Here is a 25,166-nt window from a genome sequence, read left to right as displayed (position 1 = left end):
TAGCAATGATGCAGCGACCAAGGGAACTTCACACTCCGGGTTGTGTCCCCCATCCCCGGAGGTCTGGGGGTTATGCGATGATGAAGGGGATTGACATTCGGCCTGGGGGGAAATGTGATGAGGATTTCGAGCAGTAGATGTGACGCCTCTTCTTTGAGTGGGTACTGTACCTCCTTGACTTAGACTCCTGTGTATTCTTAGCCAGCGTAATAATTCTGGACACCTGAGCAGACTTCCCCGTAGGAGCACGTTGTAGGCATTCCTCCGTAAGCCACAACCAGGTGGATTCTGGGGTCTCAAAAAAAGTGATTTATTGTCATGGACTACTTGGAGTCTGGTGAGAAAGAGGAGCCAATATTGAAGTCCCATCACCCTGAGATTCTGCTTAACCTCCAGAAAGGAATGGCATTGTTGCTGAACGTCCCAGTTGTAGGCCCGGAAAACAAGTATCTTGGCATCCCCACATTGAGGTCTTTGCTAGTGCAGGCCTCTCTAAGGATGGCGTCTCTGTCCAGGAGGATAATGATAGGAACAATTACCAGTCTGGGAGGTGTGCCCGGGACGCGGTTTGAGGAATAGCCCCCTGTTTGCCCCCTCTATTGAGAACCAGGATGACAGTTGGTCTTGAGGCATCTACAATTGGATTCAGGTTTCCAGGTAATCAGTGACTTGTGATGGTGCTGAGTCTTCAGATATGCCAATCCCGCACATGTCATTGTGCCGTGATCGGTTCTCCGTGTCTTCAGCGTGGGGGTGGAGTTTCTTCGTGTCTGTAAAGAGGCTGGAGACCTGAGACTTGAGGGTGGCAATGTTGTCCTCCACTGCAGATATCTGGAATTTGACTCCGGTGATTCTGACTGTGGCATTAAGATGTCTTGATAAAGTAGGGCAACGTCTATGCGCACCTCTCTGATCTTGGCCCTCACTGCGGCTTGGGAAGTGTGAATAGCTTGAAGGATTGTTGCCAAGTCACCATCTGAACAGGGGGATTTTTCCATACCCGCACTTCCAATTTGTCCAGATGAGGAACCAGTGGTGAATTGGGCAAATCAGGTTTGGGAGGTCACCCGACATGTAAATTTGTCCTTGCTCATAGTGTTTGGGCTGCGTCATCCCCCTATACCTTCTAAGATTGACTCAGTTCGCTTGCCACCAGTTTGCAGCAGCACGAGCAGCTGTTCTCTCTGCGTCTGTGGGTGTTTCTCATGGAGGTCGAAGCAACAAACACTGTGGATGGTATGAGGTGGCAGCGGGGACCCCGCTAGAGCAATGTCTAGGATTTCACCCAGGGCAAGATATAGACAAGATGGTTCCAGCTAATCTGCTCCCGCTAGCGATGAGGGGCAAGTGTACAAAGGGGTAGAAGGCCAGGACAGTGACCACCAGGGCCCAAAGGCCAAGTAGGTCAATCATCATGGCCAGGGCTGGTTCGTATCTACTTCAGAGGGGCCCGCTCTCTGATTTGCACGATGTTTGAGGGCAGCTGCCCACAGATGGTAGGTGCAGGAGAAGTAGTCCCCCATTAGCTCTGTGGGGCTGCAGGAAATAAGGAAAGGCAGGCAGGGGCCCCTTGTGGTCCTGGAGGAAAGGGTCAAGGGTGGTGACACCTCCAGGGAGCCAGACCCGAAAGTTCCACCCCAGACCCTGGGGGCAAAGGCCTAAAGGGCAGCCGTTCAATTGGAGCTAGTCGGTCGCATGTGAGGGGGCAGACGAGATTATGTGCCCAATGGGGGGAGCCAACTCACCTTCCTCTGGAAGTGCACTGGCGTCCGTAGGCCCTGCTGCAAGAAGACCAAACAGTCATGCAGCTGTGTTCAGTGTCCTAAACTGAGCAGCGGCACAGTGCAGGCATGTAAGGAAGCTTCCCAGTATCTGGATTCTCACTGGGGGACCTCTCTCACCTGAAAGGAGCTAAATAGCTGTAGGGGGAAGTCCCTCAGTATCTAGTGACAGAGGCTGGAATTAGGCATGGTGAGCTGCCATGTTGGAAAGGCTGCAGCCACCCCGGGAGCTGAAGAAGCCAGATTAGTAGTGCCTCCTCACCAGCAGAAATAGCAGTTTACAAGATCAGGGGCCGTAGGAGGCAGACACTGGATATAGGTCAGTGTTGTGCATTGGCGATGGATGGATGCTGATGCCGGAAGGGTCAAGAGCTCTCTTAGAATGCAACCTCCATCTTGCCTCTCCAAGCCAAGGCTGCCAGTCTGCCTTTGTTATGTATCAGGACCACTGTAGAGGTCTGGAACTCAGAAGGGAGGCAACCTTCTGAGCGTGCCCTGTAAAATATGGCTCTCATAATTTTCCCTATTTTGCTCTGCACCATTTTAAAAAATTCTCAGAGAAGACCATTAGGTCTGTGGGTCTTCCCACTATCCATCTGGTTGATCACATCTAGGAAATCCCTTGCATCTGTGGAGGTCTCCAGTGAGATCCTATCTCCCTCATACCTGAGACAAAATTGTGTGGGTCCCCAGGTAAATGACCCATTTATTGGAACTATACCCATACCTACTGCACCACTGACTCCCTAAAAGTCTCCACTATGCCGTCTGCAGTATCTGCTGTCCCTCTGGTCCCTGTGGGGATCCTGTGGAACTACCTTTGACCCTCATCTTGTGCTTGCCACGTTAACATCTTCCTGGATGTATTTCATAATTCATGTAGTCTATATTGTTTAGCCCTGTATTGTGCCCTAGCTTCATTATTTGTCAATTCCCTGTATTTCTCCATGGTCAACATCAGTCTGTGTTTAGGCTCTGGGCTTGGGGAGACAATATAATCCTCTTCCATCTGTAAGAAGAGGTTCTCCAGTTTAGTCACTTCTCTATCTCTTTCTCTCTTTTTGATCATGATGTGTTAGGGCCCCTCTAATAGGGGACCTAAAGGCCCCCCAGACTGTGACTGGGGACTACACGGAATCTAAATTTTCTTTAAAATATCTGTTGGTGGAGGCTTTCATAGGTCTCCCCATCCCCCAGTCTGTGAGTTTCCATGAGCGTGATTTCCAGCCCCATGGCACTAGCTATTCATAAAGAATGACAAAGGAAGAAAGCAATAATGAAAAATAACTTGCAAGAGTGTTCCAAAGAGGCACTATGGTGTATTGCAATAAAGAAGCATGAGACGAAATCAGTAATAAGCAGCCTTAGTATTTGGCAAGCCCAGCATTAGGCAGAGCCTCTGGAAGGCTCTGAAGAAAAACGTGGGGCCAACAACTTATGTGTTTTTGTTACTACAACAGCGTGACCTAAATGGAAGATCACGCCTAGCATTAACATTAAAAACTGAAATTCAGTACTTAGAAGTCAACCAGTGTTTTCAGTTCTTAATGAATTGACAAAATAGAAATGTCATATATGCATTATTATGATGCGAGTTCACTGACACACACCCTCAGTCACATGTTACCCGTGGAACACTTATGCTCTATGAACAGTGTGATTTGCCGTGCACAATAGTGTAAAGCTGCTTTACAATATGCAAGAAATGAAGAACTTACTGAAAGGGTTTGGCCCTTTGCCTGCTCTACCTTTGCTGTTGCGTAGGCTGGTCTAAAATGTGAATGACGCTCCAACAAAGCAAGTCGAAAGAGATCTGACCCAAAGGCCGTGTGTGGATTACTGTATTCTTTATCTTCTTTTATCACTAAAATCTGACAGCTAAACGTGTTTTATGTTTGACACATGAAAGATCTTTCACAAATTAAACACACCTTAACATGTTTTTCCATTTTAAAGGTTGTTTTTTTATGCATAATCCATTGAATTTTTGTTGTGTTTCAAAAATTGCTACATTGCTCTTTAAATTTGCACTTGTATGATTCTGTTGCAATAACTACATTTCGAAAGAAATCAGTTTTGAAAAAATAATTTTGACTACGTTATCCAAAGATGTTGTTCCCAATGTTGTGTTTAAAGTTTAGTTGTACCACAATGAATAATTTGTCATTTGGTGAAGAAACCAGTCAAATACTCTTACATTCATGCAGCTGAAACCATGCTCACAAGTGTACAATTAATTACAGTGCTATTGCACAACATGATGTAAAATATATTTTTACGTTTTTTATGTTAACGCAGTTAATTATAAATAAGACTCCCAGTTTTCCGTTTTTTGCTGAATTTTACGAATAAATACACGTCGGAAATCATATATTTCTCTGTCTTTATCACTTTTTAAATACGAAGAAACTCAAAAAAGGTATTCTTTTGATTGATCTTTGATGTAGTCAGTCATGCCTGTTAAGCCAATAGCTGTGCAGACTGACATATCTGGTAGTTAAAAAACAGGAACACGTTTTCCTGATGAAGCATTAGGTTGCTACAGATGTCCGTTTGTTTTTAATAAAACGCTAATGTCATAAGAGCGTATTGTACATAGGTGATGCATTACGTATGGCTTCTTGCAGCACTAAACTCCGTCAGGTATGGCACTGCAAGTGCAACTTTATAAGTTAAATAAATGTGGAGCTATACTAGTACAGGTTCATTTTTTCACAAAACACAATATAGAAGTACAGACAACAGTGCAGAAAGTAAATATGGATATTTACAGACTGAGATGTCTATTAAAAAAACACTATAAGAATGGGAGCCCAATAAGGTATTCTGTATATGTAGCTCGTTTCCGAATTTGTCTGACGGTCGCTAGTTGATGGGCGCACAATCCAGGGGAACGTGGTCATGTGCCAGTGGCATTAGAGGCATTATTGATGGTAGCCTAGCGAGCTGTGCAAGGCTTTGTTGGAGCTACTCTTTTAACCTCGGCCTCTCCCCCAAATAAGTATGTAAATCTTGTCCTCAAGGACTTAAGACAGTATGTCCACCTTTTTACCACACCGAGCGCTGCATATATCAGTATTTAGGTGCAAAGTGTACATTAAATATGGGAGTTGGGGCTGTGAAATTAAAGGCCATCTTTTACGTTTGCACCAGTGTTTTGTCTGTTGTTCTTTGCCATTGTTTTATGTTTCTAAAGTTGGCTACACAATGGAATCTTAGTGGTGCACACTTATCTTTTCATACTTCGAACTTCTTTTTCATTTTATGTGTGCTGTAGGGCTCAGACTCACTAAATCACCCCAGAAAGAGCTGTGAATGTCAACGGCACAACTATAAAGCGTCACATGAGAATGATACCCTAGTGATGTGATGTATATCTGACAACCCTGCATGGATGCCAACTGACGAGCTATCCCATCGTTAGAGAGTCTGACAATACACTTGCTCTTCCTCCACAGACTGTGGTTCTGAAGAAGCCAGCGCCCATCAGGAAAGGCCCAGGCCAACCGTCACGGGACTTCCGCCCAGCAAAGAAGAAGACGGGCTCTCCTTACTATACAGGTCACCGATCAGTGGCATTCCTGGTAAGAAGTTAGCAAGGTGGGTTTGGAATTGATTGAGTATTGCACATGAAAAAATACGTTTTTATGTTTGAAAGTATGGAACTGCTAACGCGTCCGTCTATGTCAATTTATACACATCAGGACTCGTTTTAGGTCGATGAATCTTTGGACCCAGTGGTGAGTCTCCGTAAGACGAGATTACCAATTATTAAATCAATGACATTAGTAAAAAGCTAGCATCAACGCGTATTCCACAATAACCAATAATGAACCTTCGGCGCATTCATTAGTTCTCAGACTCAAATAACCACACCTTAAAAGAGGATTTTGTGAATTTATTCCCTATTGATTACAATCTAATAATAAACGCATTAGTCTCAAAACCAAAAAGCATAAGAACATGATCACAAGGTGGCAACTACGATAAGCTTTCAATAATGCGATAAACAGGAACATATGATAGAAGCGTCAATGTGAATAGAACACAGTGCATGATAATCCATAGAATATCAGTTCAACCTAGCCAATGTCAGTCACGTCAGTTCCGTCAGTCAAATGAACACCTCATCTAACCTCAAATTAGCATTAGCATGTTGGGCTTCATGTAAAACAATTTAGTATATTAATTTGGAAAACATCTAACTAAGATACCTAATTAAACATACAGCAGTTGGTACCTAGAAAGAAAGGCAAATAGATTCTGTTAGCATTATAATTACCCTCCTCGAGATAGGTCAGCATAGGAGGATCAGTCTTCGTCTTCAGGACATCAGTTAGTTCACCGTCAATCTATCTAAGTTAGAGGCAAGGGACACTCTCCTCATAAGGAGGAAAGTGTAAGGGGCAGTCTATGGGCTAAGATGGTTTTGTCTAAGTCTCAAATTACCAAATAAAGTGACAGAGTTTCTGGATGCAATCGATATCATTCCCTACCTAATGCGCCTCGTCTCTCGTGTCATGAGTTTTTATCCCCTTTTCGTAATACATTCCCCCAAAATTCTATTGGTTAATAACTACACCCCATTATTGGTAACCTATCAAATTATACATTAAGTAATGCATTTGTCATTTCTTGATATTAGCTCATCTTCTAATTGGTCTTCATAATCGGCATTTTCGTAGGTGGCATGTCCGGGGTTACTTCACCATTTTGGCACACGTCTCAGGTTAAAAGTTCTCTTCTCCTCGCTTCAATGTCCTTGGAAGTGTCCATGTTTGTTTCAAATCACACAATTTTGAACTAGAAGCTACTAGCGTACGAATGGGAACATTCCTTTATGTTACTAACAAATACAGAAAAGAACAATAGCTGGGTCATGGTCGTTTGCAAGTCCGCATACTGGAGAAACAGAAAAATACGCTTTTAAAATGAGAGTTATACAGCTAGTTCGCGACTCATGCTAACTTAAGACATACGAGTTCTAATGAATACAGTTTGATCATAATAATACATATAATTGAAAGATTATTATTAATTCAGCATTAATATTCACAAATGAGTAAATCTTCACGTATATTAATACATTTAAATTATTAATTATTAATATTGCATTGTCAAATGTAAGCATTTCACGTCTATAATATATAATATTTTAAACTACGCTCTGTCAGTCCCTCCTCTGATGACGCTCGTCATCACACAATCCTTGATCTTCAATTTTTCACCTTGCGCATAATACGCATTTCAACATCTTGCCCTTTATGTGAAATTTCCCATATTTCATTGAACATTTTCTCTCTTTCACTTTCTTCATTCCGTCTGGCTCTTTCTGACAGGTTTCTTTTAATTTTGTCATTAATTTTGCATGCCCCCCATAATCCTAATAGACGAATCAAAACAATTAGTAGACCTAACATAATTTTTGCAAGAACTCCATTCCAGATGTTGGTAAACCAGCTCCCTACCCGGGCAATTCCTTTTCAAATTTTTCCCAAACTCCAGGTTCTTTTAGATCCTTCAAATCTGTACTATCTCTAGTAAGGTTAGTAAGCATACTTCTAATTTTCTTACTATTATTAGGTATAAATGAACAGCAGTGACGTTCATTAAGCATTTTGCACACACCTCCATTCTTTGCTAAAAGAATGTCTAAAGCAAGCCGATTTTGAAGAGTCATGGCTCTTTCTGCAGCAAGTTCAGTATCCATTAATAGTATTGCTCCTGTAAAATTTGTCAGCATGTTATCCACAATAGTAGACAACTTTTGAATTTTCATAGAATTTAAGATAACCCCAACTGATGGGATTATTGCTCCAAATATGTCACCAATGACAGCAGCCACTGATTCTCGTTTCTGTCTAGTATGTTGTATTTCAGAAGATTTAGGTATTTGTTTTAAGTCATCGATCTGGTATATCTTTGGGAAAACTATTCCCAAATAACATGTCCCATACCATCCCTTTGGGAGACGGTAATATGCATTTAACCCGCAGATGTAATAGATTCCAGGAATCGCTGGGTCTTGTCCATTTAACATGAAGGTCCATTTACTCTGAAACAAAAACACATGTCTACATTCACTCGTACCCACAAACAAATTGTCTTGATCAGATTTTGGTCTATATATACATAGCCTACCTACGTGTAATGCATCTATAGCTAATTTGCCTTGGGTTTTTAATGGCTGTGTAAGTATAATCATTTGCATAAGTACGTTTTTCTAAGCCTTTCTCTAACTTCTCCTTTAATGCTTTGCGTCTATCATCTGTGTGGTCCAAAAAGCTTTCCTCTACAGAAGACAGTAAGCAAGTCAGATTATTGCGATGTGCATAAGCAGTTCCAAATGTAAGTGTCGGCTCAAAGAATCCTCTAACTATTTTAATATCATGTTCTTTAGCTAACTTATTCAAAAATTCAATTACAGGCACAAAAGAAAATACAACATCCAGATTTGAATAAAAGTATTGTACATGCTCTTGATTATAGAATCTTGTTAGTAGCAAGCTGCAGCTAATCCCATAAGTAAGAGGGAGGCTATGATAAGTAACTCCCTCCTGCACAGATGAAGGAAATTTAGTACACACATAACAATCTTTCGTATCCATAGTTTCCACATACTCATTTAATAAGCGATAGAAGACATTAGTAGAAAGCTCCCCTTTTGTATTAGTTCCCTCATGCAGATGTCTAGTATCCTGTTCAAATTTCTCCCACGGTGATAATTTATTAGTAATAGTAGTAGTCTCTGGTTTTGAAGTTGCGTTAATGGTTTCTCTCTCTTTCTACCACATTCCTACAATCACTCCTACAATCATTATTGCACATACAACACCTATCATAAATCCTAACCAACCACACACCTTACTTCCTTTGTTACTATAAGCCATGTTTGTACAGAATCAGAATAGTAGAGCGACAATCAACTTAAGATGGCAAACTCTTTCTGCGTATTTACAGCGTCTTCTCTCACTCCACGACCCTTTTTTGTCAGTTCAGGTTAGCAGCTTGTCGTAATTCGGTTTCTTGATGTCAAATCCAGGTTTAATTGTCTCTTTCCGGTAAGTTTATAAAGTCTCTTTCTTTTAATTTTATCAAGGTTTTCTTTTTGTTGTTTACCTTCAGGTACCGTAGTATTGGCCTGGCACTTCTCGATCAAAACAAATGCTAAGAATTCTTGTTGCCATTCAGAAGTTGTAGCATATGCCCATTCAGGACCTGTGTATCTTCGGTTTGCTATTCTCTTTCTTTTTAATCTTCGTTCACCTTGCTGTTCCCCTTCACTCAGATCATCTGCCTGTGAGGCATCGCTTTCTTCTATTATTGTCTCGTTTGTTAATTCTCTTATCTAAAAGGTGACTTAGCTGGCCAATTATCACCTGTATGTGTCTTGTTTCGGTGGTTTCCTTCAGGACGCTGGACAGCACCCTCCTCTTGTGATATGTTATTTTCTCTTGACGAACCTGCAATCAATTCAGAAGACTCTGATCCGTTTTGATTTGAATTTAATATTTCTCCTTCTCTGCCGTCTTCCGGTTCTATACTGTATTCAGGCTCAGAATTATATTCGTCTGCTTCTGGGAGAACCACTCCTTGTCTTAGTTCTCCTGCTGCCTCAACTGAGATGGGCACTTTGTCACTTCTCACGATCTCACTTTCAGCTTGAGTGACAAGGCTGTCCTCAGTGGGCTCATCTGCAGTCTCAGATCTTTCTTGGTTGACCTCTGTTTCTGTGGCCTCTCCACCTGAAGTTACTGTACCAGATTCTTCAGGTTCCTCTTCAACAGGACACGTTACCCTTTTTGTATGACTGGCATGTATCCAGTTGGGAATTCCGGCACACTTCACAGCAGTAGTGGTAGTCAGTATTACTTGATATGGCCCCTTCCAGCATGGTTCAAGACACGATTTCCTCACGTGCTTCTTGACAACCACCCAGTCGCCAGCTTGCAAAGAATGTCCTGGTTCACCGATTGGTGGCAATGTGTTAGCTTCCACCTGGTGAGAGAAAGAGCGAATCATGTCAGCCAAACCTTTGCAGTAATCCAGCACCATATCATCTGTAATATTCACTAGGGCATTTGCAGGTACCGCTGGTAACCTCATTGCTCTACCCATGAGGATTTCATGGGGGGATAGTCCCGTTTTCTTATCTGGTGTGTTTCTCATGGACATCAGTACTAGCGATAATGCATCTGGCCATTTCATGTTTGTTGCTGCACACATCTTTGCTATCCTTGATTTTAAGGTACCAATCATCTGTTCAACTAGTCCTGATGCCTCAGGGCGATAGCTACAGTGCAACTTCTGCTCGATGTTAAGTGCTGCACACAGAAGCTTGATCACCTCATTGTCAAAGTGTCTTCCCCTATCTGATTCTATAGAAACCTGAAACCCGAATCGTGGTATTAACTCCCTGAGTAATAGTTTTGCAACTGTGAGACTGTTGTTTCTACGTGTAGGGTATGCCTCAATCCAATGACTGAAAACACATACAATTACCAACACGTACTTCAATCCTCCACAAACAGGCATTTCAATGAAATCCATTTGTATTCTATTAAATGGACCTCCAGCTCTTCCAATGTGGCTCAAATTTACCACTGTTCCTTTTCCAGCATTCATCTGTTGACAAATGATGCACCTGTGACAAGTAATTTCTGCGGCATGTCTGAATTTTGGATTAAACCAATCAACTTTAAAAGATCTGATCATGGCTTCTCTTCCTAAATGTGCTTGCCCATGATATAATCGGGCAAATTGTGACAGAAGACTATTGGGTAAGACCAACTTTCCATCATCTGAGACCCATATATCATCTGCTCTTTGTACACATTGCATTTTCTGCCAGGAACATTTTTCTTCTTTGCTAGCACGATTTTGTAGTGTCTTTAATTCATCTAAAGTATCAACCACTCGTAATGCTAGACTCAAAGTTGTGTCGTTTTCAGGCTGTGGTAGCAATTCCCACTGCTCTTTAAATGATATACAGTTCAATGCACAAAACCTTGCAACCTGATCTGCATAATCATTCCTCATTGACACAAAATCTTGTGATCTGGTGTGAGCACTGCACTTTACCACGGCAATTTCAAGAGGTAACTGAACTGCATGTAACAAATCTCTTATTTGTTCTCCATTTTTCACTGGTGATCCGGAGGAAGTCATAAAACCCCTTTGTGACCAGATCTGACCAAAATCATGTACAATTCCAAATCCGTACCTGCTGTCAGTATAGATTGTAACTTTCAAATTCACAGCAGCATGGCAGGCCTTCGTAAGAGCTATTAATTCTGCCACTTGTGCAGAGAATACCTTTTCAAGCCAAGAGGCCTCAACTATGCCAGATATTGTACATACAGCATAGCCGGCTCTCAATATCCCTGTTGAATCTCTTAAACAGGACCCATCCACGAACATAATGCAGTCATTTTCTTTTAACTGGGTGTCCTGTATGTCTGGGCGAGGTTTGGTACAGAGGTCAGTCACCTCAAGACAATCATGCTCAAATTCTTCCCCATCTTTGATTTCTGTATTTTCATTGGGAAGTAGAGTTGCCGGGTTCAGTACTGTGCATCTTTTCAGTGTAACATTTGGTGACCCCAAAATAATCGTCTCATATTTGGTAAGTCGTGCATTTGTCATGTGTTGTGTTTTCGTTCTTGTCAACAAGATTTCAACAGAATGTGGGACTAATACTGTCAAAGGGTATCCCATGACTATGCCCTCACATTGTGAAAGGCTTTGACCAAGTGCTGCAACTGCTCGCAAACAACCCGGTAAGGCTGCTGCGACAGGGTCCAAAGTAGCTGAAAAATATGCTACAGGGCGATTTGCATCTCCGTGGACCTGTGTTAAAACAGACAAAGAACAAGCATCACGTTCATGACAAAACAACAGAAAAGGTTTCTCATAATCAGGCATTCCTAATGCTGGTGTCCTGCACATGCATTCCTTCAGCTCTAAGAATGACTCAAGCTCTTCTTTTGTCAAAGTGATTGTGTATGGTTCATCTTTGACATCTTTCCCTGTCAATTTTATTAGAGGCTTTGCGATGATTGAGAAGTTGGGTATCCATTGACGGCAATACCCCACCATTCCCAAAAACATCCTGACATCTCTCTTTGTTGTTGGGGGATTCATCTGTAGGACAGCTGTTATTCTCTCCTTTGATATCCTTCGGGATTCTTTCTCAATTAGATGCCCCAAATATTTTACTTCTTTCTGACAATATTGCAGTTTCTTAGGTGACACCTTATGCCCATTCTTTCCCAAATGGTTCAACAGTGCAATGGTATCATATTTACAACTGTCTCTGGTTTTGGATGCAATCAACAAGTCATCAATGTACTGCACAAGAGTTGAATTAAAAGGGAGCACAAGAGGTTCCAGATCTTTCTTTAATATCTGATTAAAGATAGATGGTGACTCAGAAAACCCTTGAGGGATTCTGCACCAACTGTACACCTTATCCAGGAATTTGAAACTGAACAAAAATTGTCTATCTTCATGTAGCGGTATTGAGAAAAATGCCTGTGATAGGTCTACTACAGTAAACCATTCAGCATCACAAGGAACTTGGAACATTATTACCGCTGGGTTAGGTACCACAGGGCAACATTTTATCACAATTTCATTTATTTTTCTCAAATCCTGCACAATTCGAACCTTCCCACAGGGCTTCTTCAAACCCATAATAGGTGAGTTACACGGACTGCTCAAAACTTCTTTCAAAACTCCTTGTCTGAGACAATCTGCAATTATCTGTGTCACTTCAATGAGTACATCTTGAGTCATGTGATATTGTGGTACTTGTGGGAATACTGCATTTGGTCTTATTTGCACCTTGACTGGTTTAACCCCTTTAATTAATCCAACCTCTTTTCCTGTCAGAACCCACACTCTCTCTGTTACGGACCCTTGTAGGTCAGCAGGTAAGTCGATTAAAGTGAACACTGGAATAAAGTAATTAAAGGGTAATCTTCACTCGTCTCCCCTCCTTCTATGAACGGACCCTCATCTCCTTCATCATCACTGTTTCTCTGAACTTCTATTCCATCGTTGGAACAGGTAATTGAACATTTGGTCTTACATAGTAAGTCCCTTCCCAGTAGGGATACTGGACTTGAGTCGCATACGACAAACCTGTGCAGGCCTTGGAAATTTCCAATTTCAACCTGTACTGGGTCAGTAACTGGATTTGTCAAATACTGGTTAGCCACACCAACCACTCGTATAGTACGTCCTGATAAGGGTAGTCTCGGTACTTCTACACTGCGGACTGTAGAGCGTGTAGCTCCGGTGTCAACCAAAAATGAAACTTTATAGCCCATTACCTTTCCTTCTACATATGGGCCTCTCTGATCTACTTCTAATGAGGCTGCAAGTCTGCACTCCTCACTGTCTGAACTGTCATCTGACCATTCCTCATTCATCTCATTTTCACCTCGTAATGGGAATTGCTGTACAGTGTTGTTTTGACTTGTCACTTGACCTGTGACCTGCTGAGGAAGCGTCACCTGTTGCTGTCCCATCGGAGCTAGAGGTAACTGCATTTGCTGTCTAGGCACCATAGGAATCTGCTGTTGCATCGATTGTATGGGCACGTTTTGAAAACGCGGCATTAACATTTGTTGCATAGGTTGTACCCCTGGCATTTGCATCAAATTATTCTGTAAGTTCGGGTTCTGATGTCTCATTCTTGGACCTCTCGGATTCTGTTGTGCACCAACATTAATGCTCTGCTGAACTGTACCATCATGCACCATATTTGGACAATCCCGCTTCCAATGTCCCACGCCCCCGCATGCATGGCATGGTGACATCCTTTTCACTACCTGCCCGTCATTTTGAACGACGACATTATTCATGTCCAAACTACGATTCACAAAGCCTCGACCTCTACCTCTCGGCTGTACCTGAAATCCACCGTTCATTTGCGGTTGCTGATGCATCATTTGCTGAACACCATTTCCCTGAATTCCAGCTTGTGCAGCTCTTATCTGCATCACCATCACTTTCTCTTTCGGCTTTTTCTGCTTCAACTCAATTTCATCACTACAGTATTTTGCATACTGTAACACCTCATCAATCGGTTTAGCTTGCCAACAAATCAAATGATTCTTAATCATCTGACCAACCTCTGGTCTCAGCCCTTCAACAAATTTGAACACAAGATGATTCATGTCTTTCGGTTCGATCGTCTCAGTACCACTGTAATGTTTAAATGCTTTTAACAATCTCTCATAATAGGCATGTATTGACTCCTTTACTTCTTGCGAAGTCCGGTCGATTTTCTGCCAATCGGTCACCTTCGGTGACACCTTTTGTTTCAAAAACTCAATAACCTTATGATAATATTTCATCACCTCTTCAGAAGGTGCTCCAGTCACCTTATCCTTTGCCGGTTCCTTTGTGGGCCAATCTACCCCTCTTTTGCACTCGAGCCACAAATCCGGTGGAACAATAATCTCAAACAAGGTATTCAAGTCTTCCCAAAGACATTTTGCAAGCTTCACAAATATATCTGTCTGTTGATACCACTCAATCGGTTTTTCTCTTAACCTCGGGTAATCATTCGTAAAGGACAAAATATCTTCCCTGGACCAAGGCACATGGACTAAAACACCACCAGCCGTTTCTCTCATGGGCAGGATTTTTACCGAATCTAAATTGGGTGTGGTCGTTGTTTCAATAGACCCTGGGCTATCCTTTTTCCCTTTATCTCTTTTCTTTACCCACCGGCCTTCCCATTTTTCTAATGCTCCCCAGATTTGTGCACTCTGCAGCAATTCTTTCAGGTGTGTTTTCATGCCTGCAGATCTCATGTGATCAAAATCTTTAGTGTCAAAGTCTAATCTGTAGCTCCTTTTCAGATGCTTCGTGTTACCAATATCAATATTGTATTTGTCTGCCAAGTTTGCTAATCGCTGGTGTATTTTCCCTACCTCTTTGGTAATCTTAGGGCATAAGTATCTCAGTTCTGCCTCAGTGTAGGATTCCAACCTGTTCACTCCCATTGTTCCTTCCACTAACTCAGCAGCTTCTGCCCCTAGCCGTACAAGATTCAGATATTCATCTTGTTTTTCTTTTTCAGGATCAATTTCGGTTACTGTAGTTTTTCGAGAAGTAGAAGTTTTCTCTAACCACTCGTTTAATTGCTGTACTGTAAAACCTTGCAATGAGATGTTTCCCGCATGTATCATTGGTGTATGTGAGGTATTCGTACTCATAGTTTGGGGAGTCAAAACTCCCAACCCTGCTTGTCGCATTGCTTCAAGAGGTGCCCCTATTGGACTAAGGACCATTAAGGGTCTCTGTTGCTCACATACCTGTTCTTCCTGGGCCATTATTTGTGGAGTTCTAATAGACCCTCCTCTTATCGCTTCATGAGTCATGACTCCCTGTTCACATGTCCTTGTTCTTTCTTGGGCATATAACGGCACTGGAGGACCGACAGTAATAGGTAGTGATATAGCGGCAGGTGCCTAAACTGCTCCCAGGCTTCTAGGAGCCTCAACACCATAGGTCTGTTCTAGTGTATCTGGTACAGGTACTAACGGAGATCCTGCTACAGGGTTATATCCCGGTATCAGCTGTGGCGGTTGAGACACTAGCTTTGGAGTTGACTCAATCTGAATCAGCCTTGGCTTTGTATATATCGGGTCTGGCGGCACCACCAAGTTCGTAGTAGTCTCAAGCACTGGAACATCGGGATAAATTCTTTTTATCTGTGGTGGAGGCTGCAACTGTATCGGCACGTCTGGTGCAGTAGGTACACTGTCACCATTCTGTATCAAGGCTGTATCGCTAGTCTGTACCGTATCAGTAACTCCCTTCTCCTGCGTCTCGTTCCCAGGATCCAAGCTAGTACTCGGAACATCGTCGCTCACCGCATAAGGTGGTGGTCGATCATGTAGCAATCTATCCATAAACTCCTCATCCTCTGAGTCATCCTCTTCTTCCCAGGACCTTTTTTGTTCTTTAACTTTGCCTGAGTCTTTGTTAGTTTTGCACGAAGCTTTCTTTCCCTGCGTCTCTTCTCCCTGTGTTATCGCTGGAAACAGCTTTAACCCATCTACTATTCCTCGTCTCCACATTTTATTCTCATTGTCCCATCTAGCTTCTGCATCGGATTTTTCTGCCCTTGTCAACCTCCTGTGAAACCTTTCCTGCCTATGTTTAAGAGCCATCAGATCGCAGATCGCTAGAGCCTCATATTGTGCCGGTCTGGGAGGTGGTTTCTGCGTACTTAACATCCACCTCAAGTTTTCTAGTACCTTTTGATTGAATGTCCCATGTTCCGGAAACGCTAGGCACCCCTCTTTTTCCGTCAGTTTGCGCCATTGCTTTATCCATAAACAAGGTGCAACACCCTTTTCCTCCATAACTGTATAAGCTGGAGTACCCTCGGGTGGTTTAGGTTCCCCATCAGTTGCGACAATGTACACATCTCCCCTCAAAGCGCTTTTGAATGCCTTAACAAAATTCATTTAGCAATTCTTTTAATTCGTTTGATCAGAAAATGGCTTAATTCCCAGGACACTCTTCACCTACCCTTTTCTCAACCTGTTGCCTCTCACGGACGGCAGCCAATCCGTGCGCGACCCCTTTTAACATCTGACCTATCTCAGCGCGGCACCACTGACGTCACACACACACTCTGCAGCTGACAAAGTCTTGCGGCTTGTCCTCACCTCACTAACTCATACAATTCATACAACTAATGCGATTTATTGCAGACACTTTAAAATGACAATACAAATCTGCTGGTTTACTACAGGAAGGGTAACACATCCGCTTCAGAACTTTACAGAGATTTCACTTGAAGCCTCGGCCGCTACTCTCTCCTTCTCAGTTCCCACATGTGCAAGCAGAATTCGACCCGCAAATCCTACTCTCGACTTGTCAATGACTCCCTCTATTGCACTTTAGAGCTCGTCAAATCTCCATCGAAGGTTTCATACATACATTATGACTCAAACCTGACTTGTCAATCACGCCCGATTGACCTATTAAACCGCACAGATTACAACATAAACCATGTTTCTCATCCTACTCCGGAGTCTTAGACCTCAACAGGTCCGTATACATTAACCAACCACGTGGATAATTTTGAACAATAAGCTCTGCATTCACATGAAGTACGCCGACTTCCCTACTCTCATACTATGGAGTACGCCCACTCCTGCTGAACAACACTTAATTTGGCCTAAATACACACAAATCTTCACAATCTCCTGCAAGATGCATAAGCTTTTGAGCAAGCGCAAAGACTCTAACCACACATACTATGGCGCCGAGAACATTCCCAACTCATCTAGACAGGCTCCGAGATCCCGGGAAAGCCCATGGCGAACCTAGCCACTCATCGTTTTGCTAAATTTCATTATCACAGAAAACAAAATTAACAATGAAAACTCCGTCCTAGGGCCCCCAAGTGCCAAACCGTCGCTCTGCTACCAGAACTGCTAACGCGTCCGTCTATGTCAATTTATACACATCAGGACTCGCTTTAGGTCGATGAATCTTTGGACCCAGTGGTGAGTCTCCGTAAGACGAGATTACCAATTATTAAATCAATGACATTAGTAAAAAGTTAGCATCAACGCGTATTCCACAATAACCAATAATGAACCTTCGGCGCATTCATTAGTTCTCAGACTCAAATAACCACACCTTAAAAGAGGATTTTGTGAATTTATTCCCTATTGATTACAATCTAATAATAAACGCATTAGTCTCAAAACCAAAAAGCATAAGAACATGATCACAAGGTGGCAACTACGATAAGCTTTCAATAATGCGATAAACAGGAACATATGATAGAAGCGTCAACGTGAATAGAACACAGTGCATGATAATCCATAGAATATCAGTTCAACCTAGCCAATGTCAGTCACGTCAGTTCCGTCAGTCAAATGAACACCTCATCTAACCTCAAATTAGCATTAGCATGTTGGGCTTCATGTAAAACAATTTAGTATATTAATTTGGAAAACATCTAACTAAGATACCTAATTAAACATACAGCAGTTGGTACCTAGAAAGAAAGGCAAATATATTCCGTTAGCATTATAATTACCCTCCTCGAGATAGGTCAGCATACAGGATCAGTCTTTGTCTTCAGGACATCAGTTAGTTCACCGTCAATCTATCTAAGTTAGAGGCAAGGGACACTCTCCTCATAAGGAGGAAAGTGTAAGGGGCAGTCTATGGGCTAAGATGGTTTTGTCTAAGTCTAAAATTACCAAATAAAGTGACAGAGTTTCTGGATGCAATCGATATCATTCCCTACCTAATGCGCCTTGTCTCTCGTGTCATGAGTTTTTATCCCCTTTTCGTAATACATACCCCCAAAATTCTATTGGTTAATAACTACACCCCATTATTGGTAACCAATCAAATTATACATTAAGTAATGCATTTGTCATTTCTTGATATTAGCTCGTCTTCTAATTGGTCTTCATAATCGGCATTTTCGTAGGTGGCATGTCCGGGGTTACTTCACCATTTTGGCACACGTCTCAGGTTAAAAGTTCTCTTCTCCTCGCTTCAATGTCCTTGGAAGTGTCCATGTTTGTTTCAAATCACACAATTTTGAACTAAAAGCTACTAGCATACGAATGGGAACATTCCTTTATGTTACTAACAAATACAGAAAAGAACAATAGCTGGGTCATGGTCGTTTGCAAGTCCGCATACTGGAGAAGCAGAAAAATACGCTTTTAAAATGAGAGTTATACAGCTAGTTCGCGACTCATGCTAACTTAAGACATACGAGTTCTAATGAATACAGTTTGATCGTAATAATACATATAATTGAAAGATTATTATTAATTCAGCATTAATATTCACAAATGAGTAAATCTTCACGTATATTAATACATTTAAATTATTAATTATTAATATTGCATTGTCAAATGTAAGCATTTCACTTCTATAATATATAATATTTTAAACTACGCTCTCTCATTACTATTATAGAGCTAGAAAAAGTAGAGTTTACATAATCATATTTTTCAAATATGTCTTAACATGCTTGATCCGGTTCTAGTTATTATATGAACGTGTAAATGAAAGCTATTAAATTAATAGGGTTATAAAAAAAAATAATACAAATCTAAACATTAAAAGTGACTGTGGTTGCAGCGGGTGTTGGTGAGTACTACCATATGTCTAGAGTGAAAGAATACCTAATGTTACTGGTCGATGAGTTGCGCATTCTCTACATGATGCAACATTCCATAACAAATGAAGGTTTTATGTCTGTTTATGTCCTTGTTTCTTTATAGTGCCCAGTGGGTGATTGATTTAAGTTTGTGGGTGGGGGGACTAGGCACAGACACTTACTTTTGGGGACCAAGATCATTAGAATTTTACCCCGAGTAACAGAAAGAAAGGCAAAACAGAAGAAAGAATGAGGAAAAGAAACAAAAATTATAGCCAAGTGAGAAAGCAGGAATGAAAAATAACTTGCAAGAGTGATCTAAAGAGGCAGTGTTTGGTATTGGAATAAAGAAGCATGAGGAAGAATAAGTAGTAAGCAGCCTTAGTATTCGGCAACCCTGGTATTAGGCAGAGCCTCCAGAAGACTCTGAAGAAAAACTTGGGGCCCTGCACTTAAATGTTTGTGTTAATAAATTAATCACAGAGTACAAAGCTAAATCCGTTAATTCTAGATGCACTGTAGCAGGTACAAGGTATCTACAAATAGCTTTGGGTTCAGTAATTAAACAAGGGACTATAGTAAATCAGCATTAAGAACGTGCGGAAGAAAATCAATCTATCCTCCAGGAGACAAAACTGAAATAGGATCTGTCACTTCGTACATGAAACCCAGATCTCTCTGGACAGATCAGCAAATTTCTGATCTTTGTGAAAACCTGATTGGTTGAGAGATCCAGATGAAGAGGAAAATCCAGTGAAATAATTTGTAACTACAGTTTAAACTCCTACAAAGACCAAATGGTCAGCACTGTTGTGCCGTCTTTGTGGAGGGGTGTGCCTTAAAGTGACAGAAGGAAAACCAGCAGTGTGCTTGTTACGAACGAAACACCTAACCATCCTTTGCAGATCTCTTAACATTTTACATTATGTTTGACACTCCCAGACCTACAAGAGACCATCACTGCCTCCTGCCCGTTCCTTGGATACCCCGGCCCTAACCCCCCATTTTTCCTGCAACATAAACAGGAGGCGGAAATTACTGGGATACAAAAGTCCTCAGTTTATTAAATTGTACATCACAAAAACCTAAAAGATTGCAATTCTGGCCATACAAGTTCAATGCCCGCTATATGGTTTCTGTGTACTTCAGGTCATCCTGGGGGTTTGCTTGTTATGTTACTGGTAGTCAGTGTTCCTGTACAGTCTTTTCTCATGACAGCCCTTTGGTCAGGTAGTCAGCGTTTTTGCGGCTAGGCTTCCCTTACTACCAAATCACAGTGGGCAGCCCGTGGCCTTGCCCGGGCTGCAAGTGCCATGTCCACCTGCTGCTAACCATTGTTGGCCTTTGGCTACTCCATCATGTCACTACTGTGATTCATCTCAAGGACACTACCTGAGCAGCTCTTCTCCTTTATGCTATTGTGCTATCTGGCTGACTGTGTTTCGCCTCCGCCACACTGCATTTGGCTAACTGACCACAGGCAGCTCTCCCTTTTTTCCCTGCCCTAAGAGAAACCTATTTACATATCCATGCCCACCCTGGACAAGTGAAGGCCATGTGACACATTATATCCCGGAGTTCTGAGGTTGATGAACCCATGCCTCACAAAACCCAAGAGTTGGCCCTGCATACTTTTGCCATGGATATGCTAAGTTTTATCCTGGATCTTTCCACTGCCCTGCAATCCTTGCTCCCACTCCACTCGGGCCTTGCTATGACTTTGGACCACAAAATGTCGTCAAGGCATAACAGCCATGCCACCGATGAGAGACCTGATACTATTGTATCCAACAAGCCCTTCCTCACCAGGCAAGTTAGGTCATTGTCCCCCAAGGGTATTACCACAGTGTCTGGCCACCCCCCCACAGCAAGGCCCTCTGCACAGTGGGGAGTAGCTGGGCTCATCCCATTCCAGGCTGACCCGGCCATATCACTGATATGTTCTGCAACAAAAGTCCTCTGTAGTTCTTTTGCGCTGATGCCCACCACTGTGCACGCGTGACATGAGTAGCCAACAAACAATCCATATTCTAGGCCCAGAGCCGGGGGGTGCAGTGAGAACAGGCAGGGGATAAGACTTAGGGGCCTGCAGGCTGGATGCAACTCTTAAATGAGCCCACTCGCTGCTGCTGTTGCAGCTGCACCTGTGCGGAATGAGTGGGACCCAAACCTGTCAGGGGAAAGCCCGGCTGTTGCAATAGTAGTTTTTGCACTGCTGTGAATTGGAAGTGGCTGTGGCAGGAGCTATACTCAGTCTGGAATAGCAGTAAGCCCTTTTGGATGCCTAGCCCCATGTAATCCTTCATGCTGCACCCTGGTCAGAGGGTGCCTTCATCTAGGCAATATAGGCATGAACATTTCCCTTTACCAACAACAACACAAAGTGTACAGGAGTATTACAAACAGGCAATTCCGGCCCGTCAGCTGATCATCAGATCACGAACGTGGTGATGTAGTTATCAGCATGGGATATGGTAATGGTAGCAGTGTGCTCAATAGAGGATGGGGGTGTTCCTCTTATGGAATAGGTGGTTTCACACACATTATAGTGTCATGCTTCATCATTTGATTACCTATCCCCACCCAGGTAGGATGATACCACCTGGGCAGACTCAACCTCATTGTTAAAAGAGATCTGAGGGAATGCTGAAATTCAATCTTGCTAGATAGAGCGGGGATCTAGTTAAATGAAAAGCTAAAATTACCTAACAAATTCTGCGTATCCTATTACTTTAATGGTGGTGTTTGTTGGTAAGATTAAAAACCATTGAGACACTTCTGAATATAATGGTTTAAAGAGTCATCTAAATTTGTATGGCCAACTTGTTTCTGCCCTCTCATATAGCCAAAATGGTCTGGGGCATTCGTCAGGGCCTAGGATCCCTCCTAAGAATGGTGGTAGCTTGATAAGCTATATGGTGAGCAAATATGTTAAAATGCACACTGGGCCTCCCGAGACAAAATAAAGTAGAGGAAGGCCCTATTATGGTAGGGCAGTAAGCCCCAGGTCTAGGAGTGGGAGGGTTTGCCCCTTGGATTATCATATATCTGCCACCCATGAGCACATCCTGGCCGTGGAGGAATGCCTGCCCTGTGTTTGACCTAGAGGGTGAAACAAGCTCAATGACGCGATAAGCCCCAAAGAAAGCCAGTGTGAAGGCTGCCTTGAAAAGCATATTTGTGTGTCTTGTTCTGCATTTCTTGGGTAGCGCTGCTATTAGCTTGCCTAACATAGGAAATTCAATGGGTAGACGCTGGTCCTGGTGCCAAGGCTGTAGTCTTCCAAGTAGTATTTGGGGATACCTTTTCTCATCATTCAAAAAGTGACAGTTGTCCCACCCCCTCAAAGGTGACGTGACATCCATTGCCGGGACGTCCGGTGACCCCTGGCAGCCCGCCCCGGAACTGACATAGGTGTAGGTGAGTCACGTGTGTTGTGACATGGTGTGATGACGTGTTAGTCACGTGCACTGTTGCTGTCCCTAGTGTCTAGGTGTATATGTTGTGTAAAATGGCGGGCGTTCAGGTGTGCGCCGTGCTTCTGCACCTAAGAGGACAAGTCTTGGCATGTTCATGCCATCAGGCTGGTTGGGCTGCAGTGTGGCTCCTCAGAGGGAGGTGCAGTGGAACTACAGAGCCCCACCCACCCTCCCTGAGTGTTGCATAACAGCCCTGTAACTGACATAGGTGTAGGAGGGTCAAAGGGGTTGTGACATAGGTTGAACATGTGTTAGGCATGTGGCTAGATCCTAATATAGGGGACAGGGTTATGCACCATCCCCCCAATAAATAAGAGTACCTTTGGAGAACATGTGTCATGTAGAGGAATGAGCCCTTTCTGACCCGTAGAATGCATACACAGAGCCGTCTAAGCGACCTGCGCTGAACCCGGAGCATCTAGCTGGAAGAGATTATTCTGCCATTATGAAGAGATACAACCCCCTCATCAAAAAGGCGGCTTCGGAGGATTGCTTGAACACTCTTGACAATTATTATCGAACCCTAAAATCTTCGGTATTGGATAAGAACACGCAGCAGGGCACTCCTAAAGACGAGGGGTGCAATGTTACGGAATTTCAAGAATATCTTTGCCATCAGCTTGAAAAGCTCAGCCTCAAGGATTTACGGCAGCTGATCTCCCCTATTAAGTGCGACAGCAGAGGTGGCGATGCGTCGAGTGAAGAGTTAAATGTTGGAAACATTTTCATCGACGTTTATGATGTAGAAGAATCTATAGTGCCTCCTAACTCCCCTGCCTATGAAGATATGGGGTTTCTGGAGAAGAAGGCATCGGACGCAGTTATGGTGCAGCATCCGCGTCTAAACACCGATGACGATTACGCATCGATGGATCTGTGCGATTCTCAAGATTTCAGAGGTGCCGTTGAGTGTCAAGAAAATGAAGAAGTTAGTAAAAAATACAATAGATAGACACAAAGCATATATGTGTATATTCTTTTAGCTTTTACTAATAGTATGTTTTTGTTTCTGATTAAACCATAGAAAACATCAACAAAAAGCGCTGTGGGAGAAGGGTCATCATCAAAGGTTAACAATGTACATTTTTACTGCTTATGCTGTTGAAAACAGTCTGAAAGTTCCACAAGCCAGAACAAAGAGCTGCGTAACAATTGCGTTTGTACCTGTAATGGCAGCGTTTTCGAAAAGGAAAATGTGGGTGTCCCGCAAGATGCAGTATGACCTGTTAAAGGTTTTGCAGCTACTGTTGTGAACACGTGTGTGAAACGCAACTATTATAATCTTTGTTATGGTCATAAAATTAACGAACCACAACAGCAGACTCACGAGTGTCTATATGAGTCGTACACACCAAGAACAATTCAACATATATGTAGCAGGATAGATCCGTACAAGGTGTATAAAATGTTAAGAGTTGTGTATGGATGTCCGAGGAAAAGAAAAATGTACACCCCGATATGGTTAAGATCGTAGCAGCATTGCTCAAAGAGATCCAATACTCAAATAAACCAGGTTCGAAACTGGAGTGTATGCAGGGGTTGTGTACATATTTTGATAGAAAGGTGATAGAAAGGGTTAAATGAAGACATTTGTTTGATGTTTATTTTAAAAATAGAAGAATCGGTCCATTAGCCCATGAAGACTGTTTTAAAAAAATGTAGAGTCCTGTGTAGAGGGTTGTCACGCTGTTATTTAACGTACATACTTACTCACTTTTAGGACGTGTATCATAATGTTGAGGTGCAAGATGTCTATGAGTTAAATCCTGGATACATATAAATTAGCAGAATGGTATATGTGCTGATTAAAGAAAGAATAGCTGAAATACACTCTGTAACTCTGCATTATTTGAACATTTCTGAGCCGCCCACTACGATGATGTGCGACAGTCCTGAATGTATAACCAAATGGTGTATCAATGCGTGGATGCCCACAGTTGCTAAATATTGGAGCGTGTTTAAAAGGGGTATGTGCGAGTTAAGACTTTTGCCGACGATCGCGTTACGCACGGCCTTGGAGCGTCTGACAGATGATCATTTCACAAAGAAGGGTTTAGTATTGTTGGGCCTTGAACTGCACAAACATATGAATGCTGTCAGTATCCTATGTTTACAAAGTTATAGGAGAGGTGAGAGGGAAGTTGTGAATAGAGCTATCGATTGTATATCTATAAAAATAGCAAAACTTGTGACGCTGAGGTCAATTAGCGGCATGGTGCATAGTATGTAGCGAGTGTAGTAGTATGTACACGTAGTCACAAGACAACCTAATGTCAAACAATACCCCACCATAAGACCTGCATTTAGAAATGTAAAGTATATTGTTTTATTCCTTGCTAATATTTTTTTATTTTTAATAAAATGGTATTACACAAAATAGGTCTCTTTCATTTCATGGTTTGTAACAGATGACAACATTTTGAGTGATGGATTGAGGAAGCTGTATTATGATACAAGCGCTGTTGGTAGCTTGGGAGGAGGCAAAGCACTGTTTAGAAGGGCTCTAATTGAAAATGAACCGGTAAAGAGAGCAATGGTAAAGACGTGGTTATCTGGGGAAGAGGGGCATTAACTCCTTAAGCCCACCAGGAAACGTTTTAAGAGAAGACCCACCATTGTTAATGCGTAAGTAGATTATCAATGGCAGGCAGACATAATCAGTCTTCAAGATTTAGCAAAGCATAATAACGGTGCTCAATGCATATTAACAGTTATAGATGTATTGTCCAAGTATGC

The 25,166-nt window shown here is 42.4% G+C and overlaps 1 protein-coding gene across 4 annotated transcripts in view; it reads left to right on the top strand.

The window, feature by feature from the left end:
- Positions 1–25,166, top strand: part of LOC138260780 (uncharacterized) — a 294,177-nt gene that overhangs the window by 18,774 nt on the left and 250,237 nt on the right. For all 4 annotated transcript variants that reach the window (XM_069209234.1, XM_069209232.1, XM_069209233.1 and 1 more), the window contains exon 2: positions 5,240–5,365. In XM_069209234.1, coding sequence (XP_069065335.1) covers positions 5,240–5,365 — 126 coding nt within the window. The remainder of the gene's footprint in view (positions 1–5,239; positions 5,366–25,166) is intronic.

The sequence above is a fragment of the Pleurodeles waltl genome, chromosome 10 (assembly GCF_031143425.1).
Source record: "Pleurodeles waltl isolate 20211129_DDA chromosome 10, aPleWal1.hap1.20221129, whole genome shotgun sequence".
Classification (NCBI taxonomy): domain Eukaryota; kingdom Metazoa; phylum Chordata; class Amphibia; order Caudata; family Salamandridae; genus Pleurodeles; species Pleurodeles waltl.
Note: the sequence above shows the minus strand (reverse complement) of the source record. Positions and strands in the feature narration are given on the sequence as shown.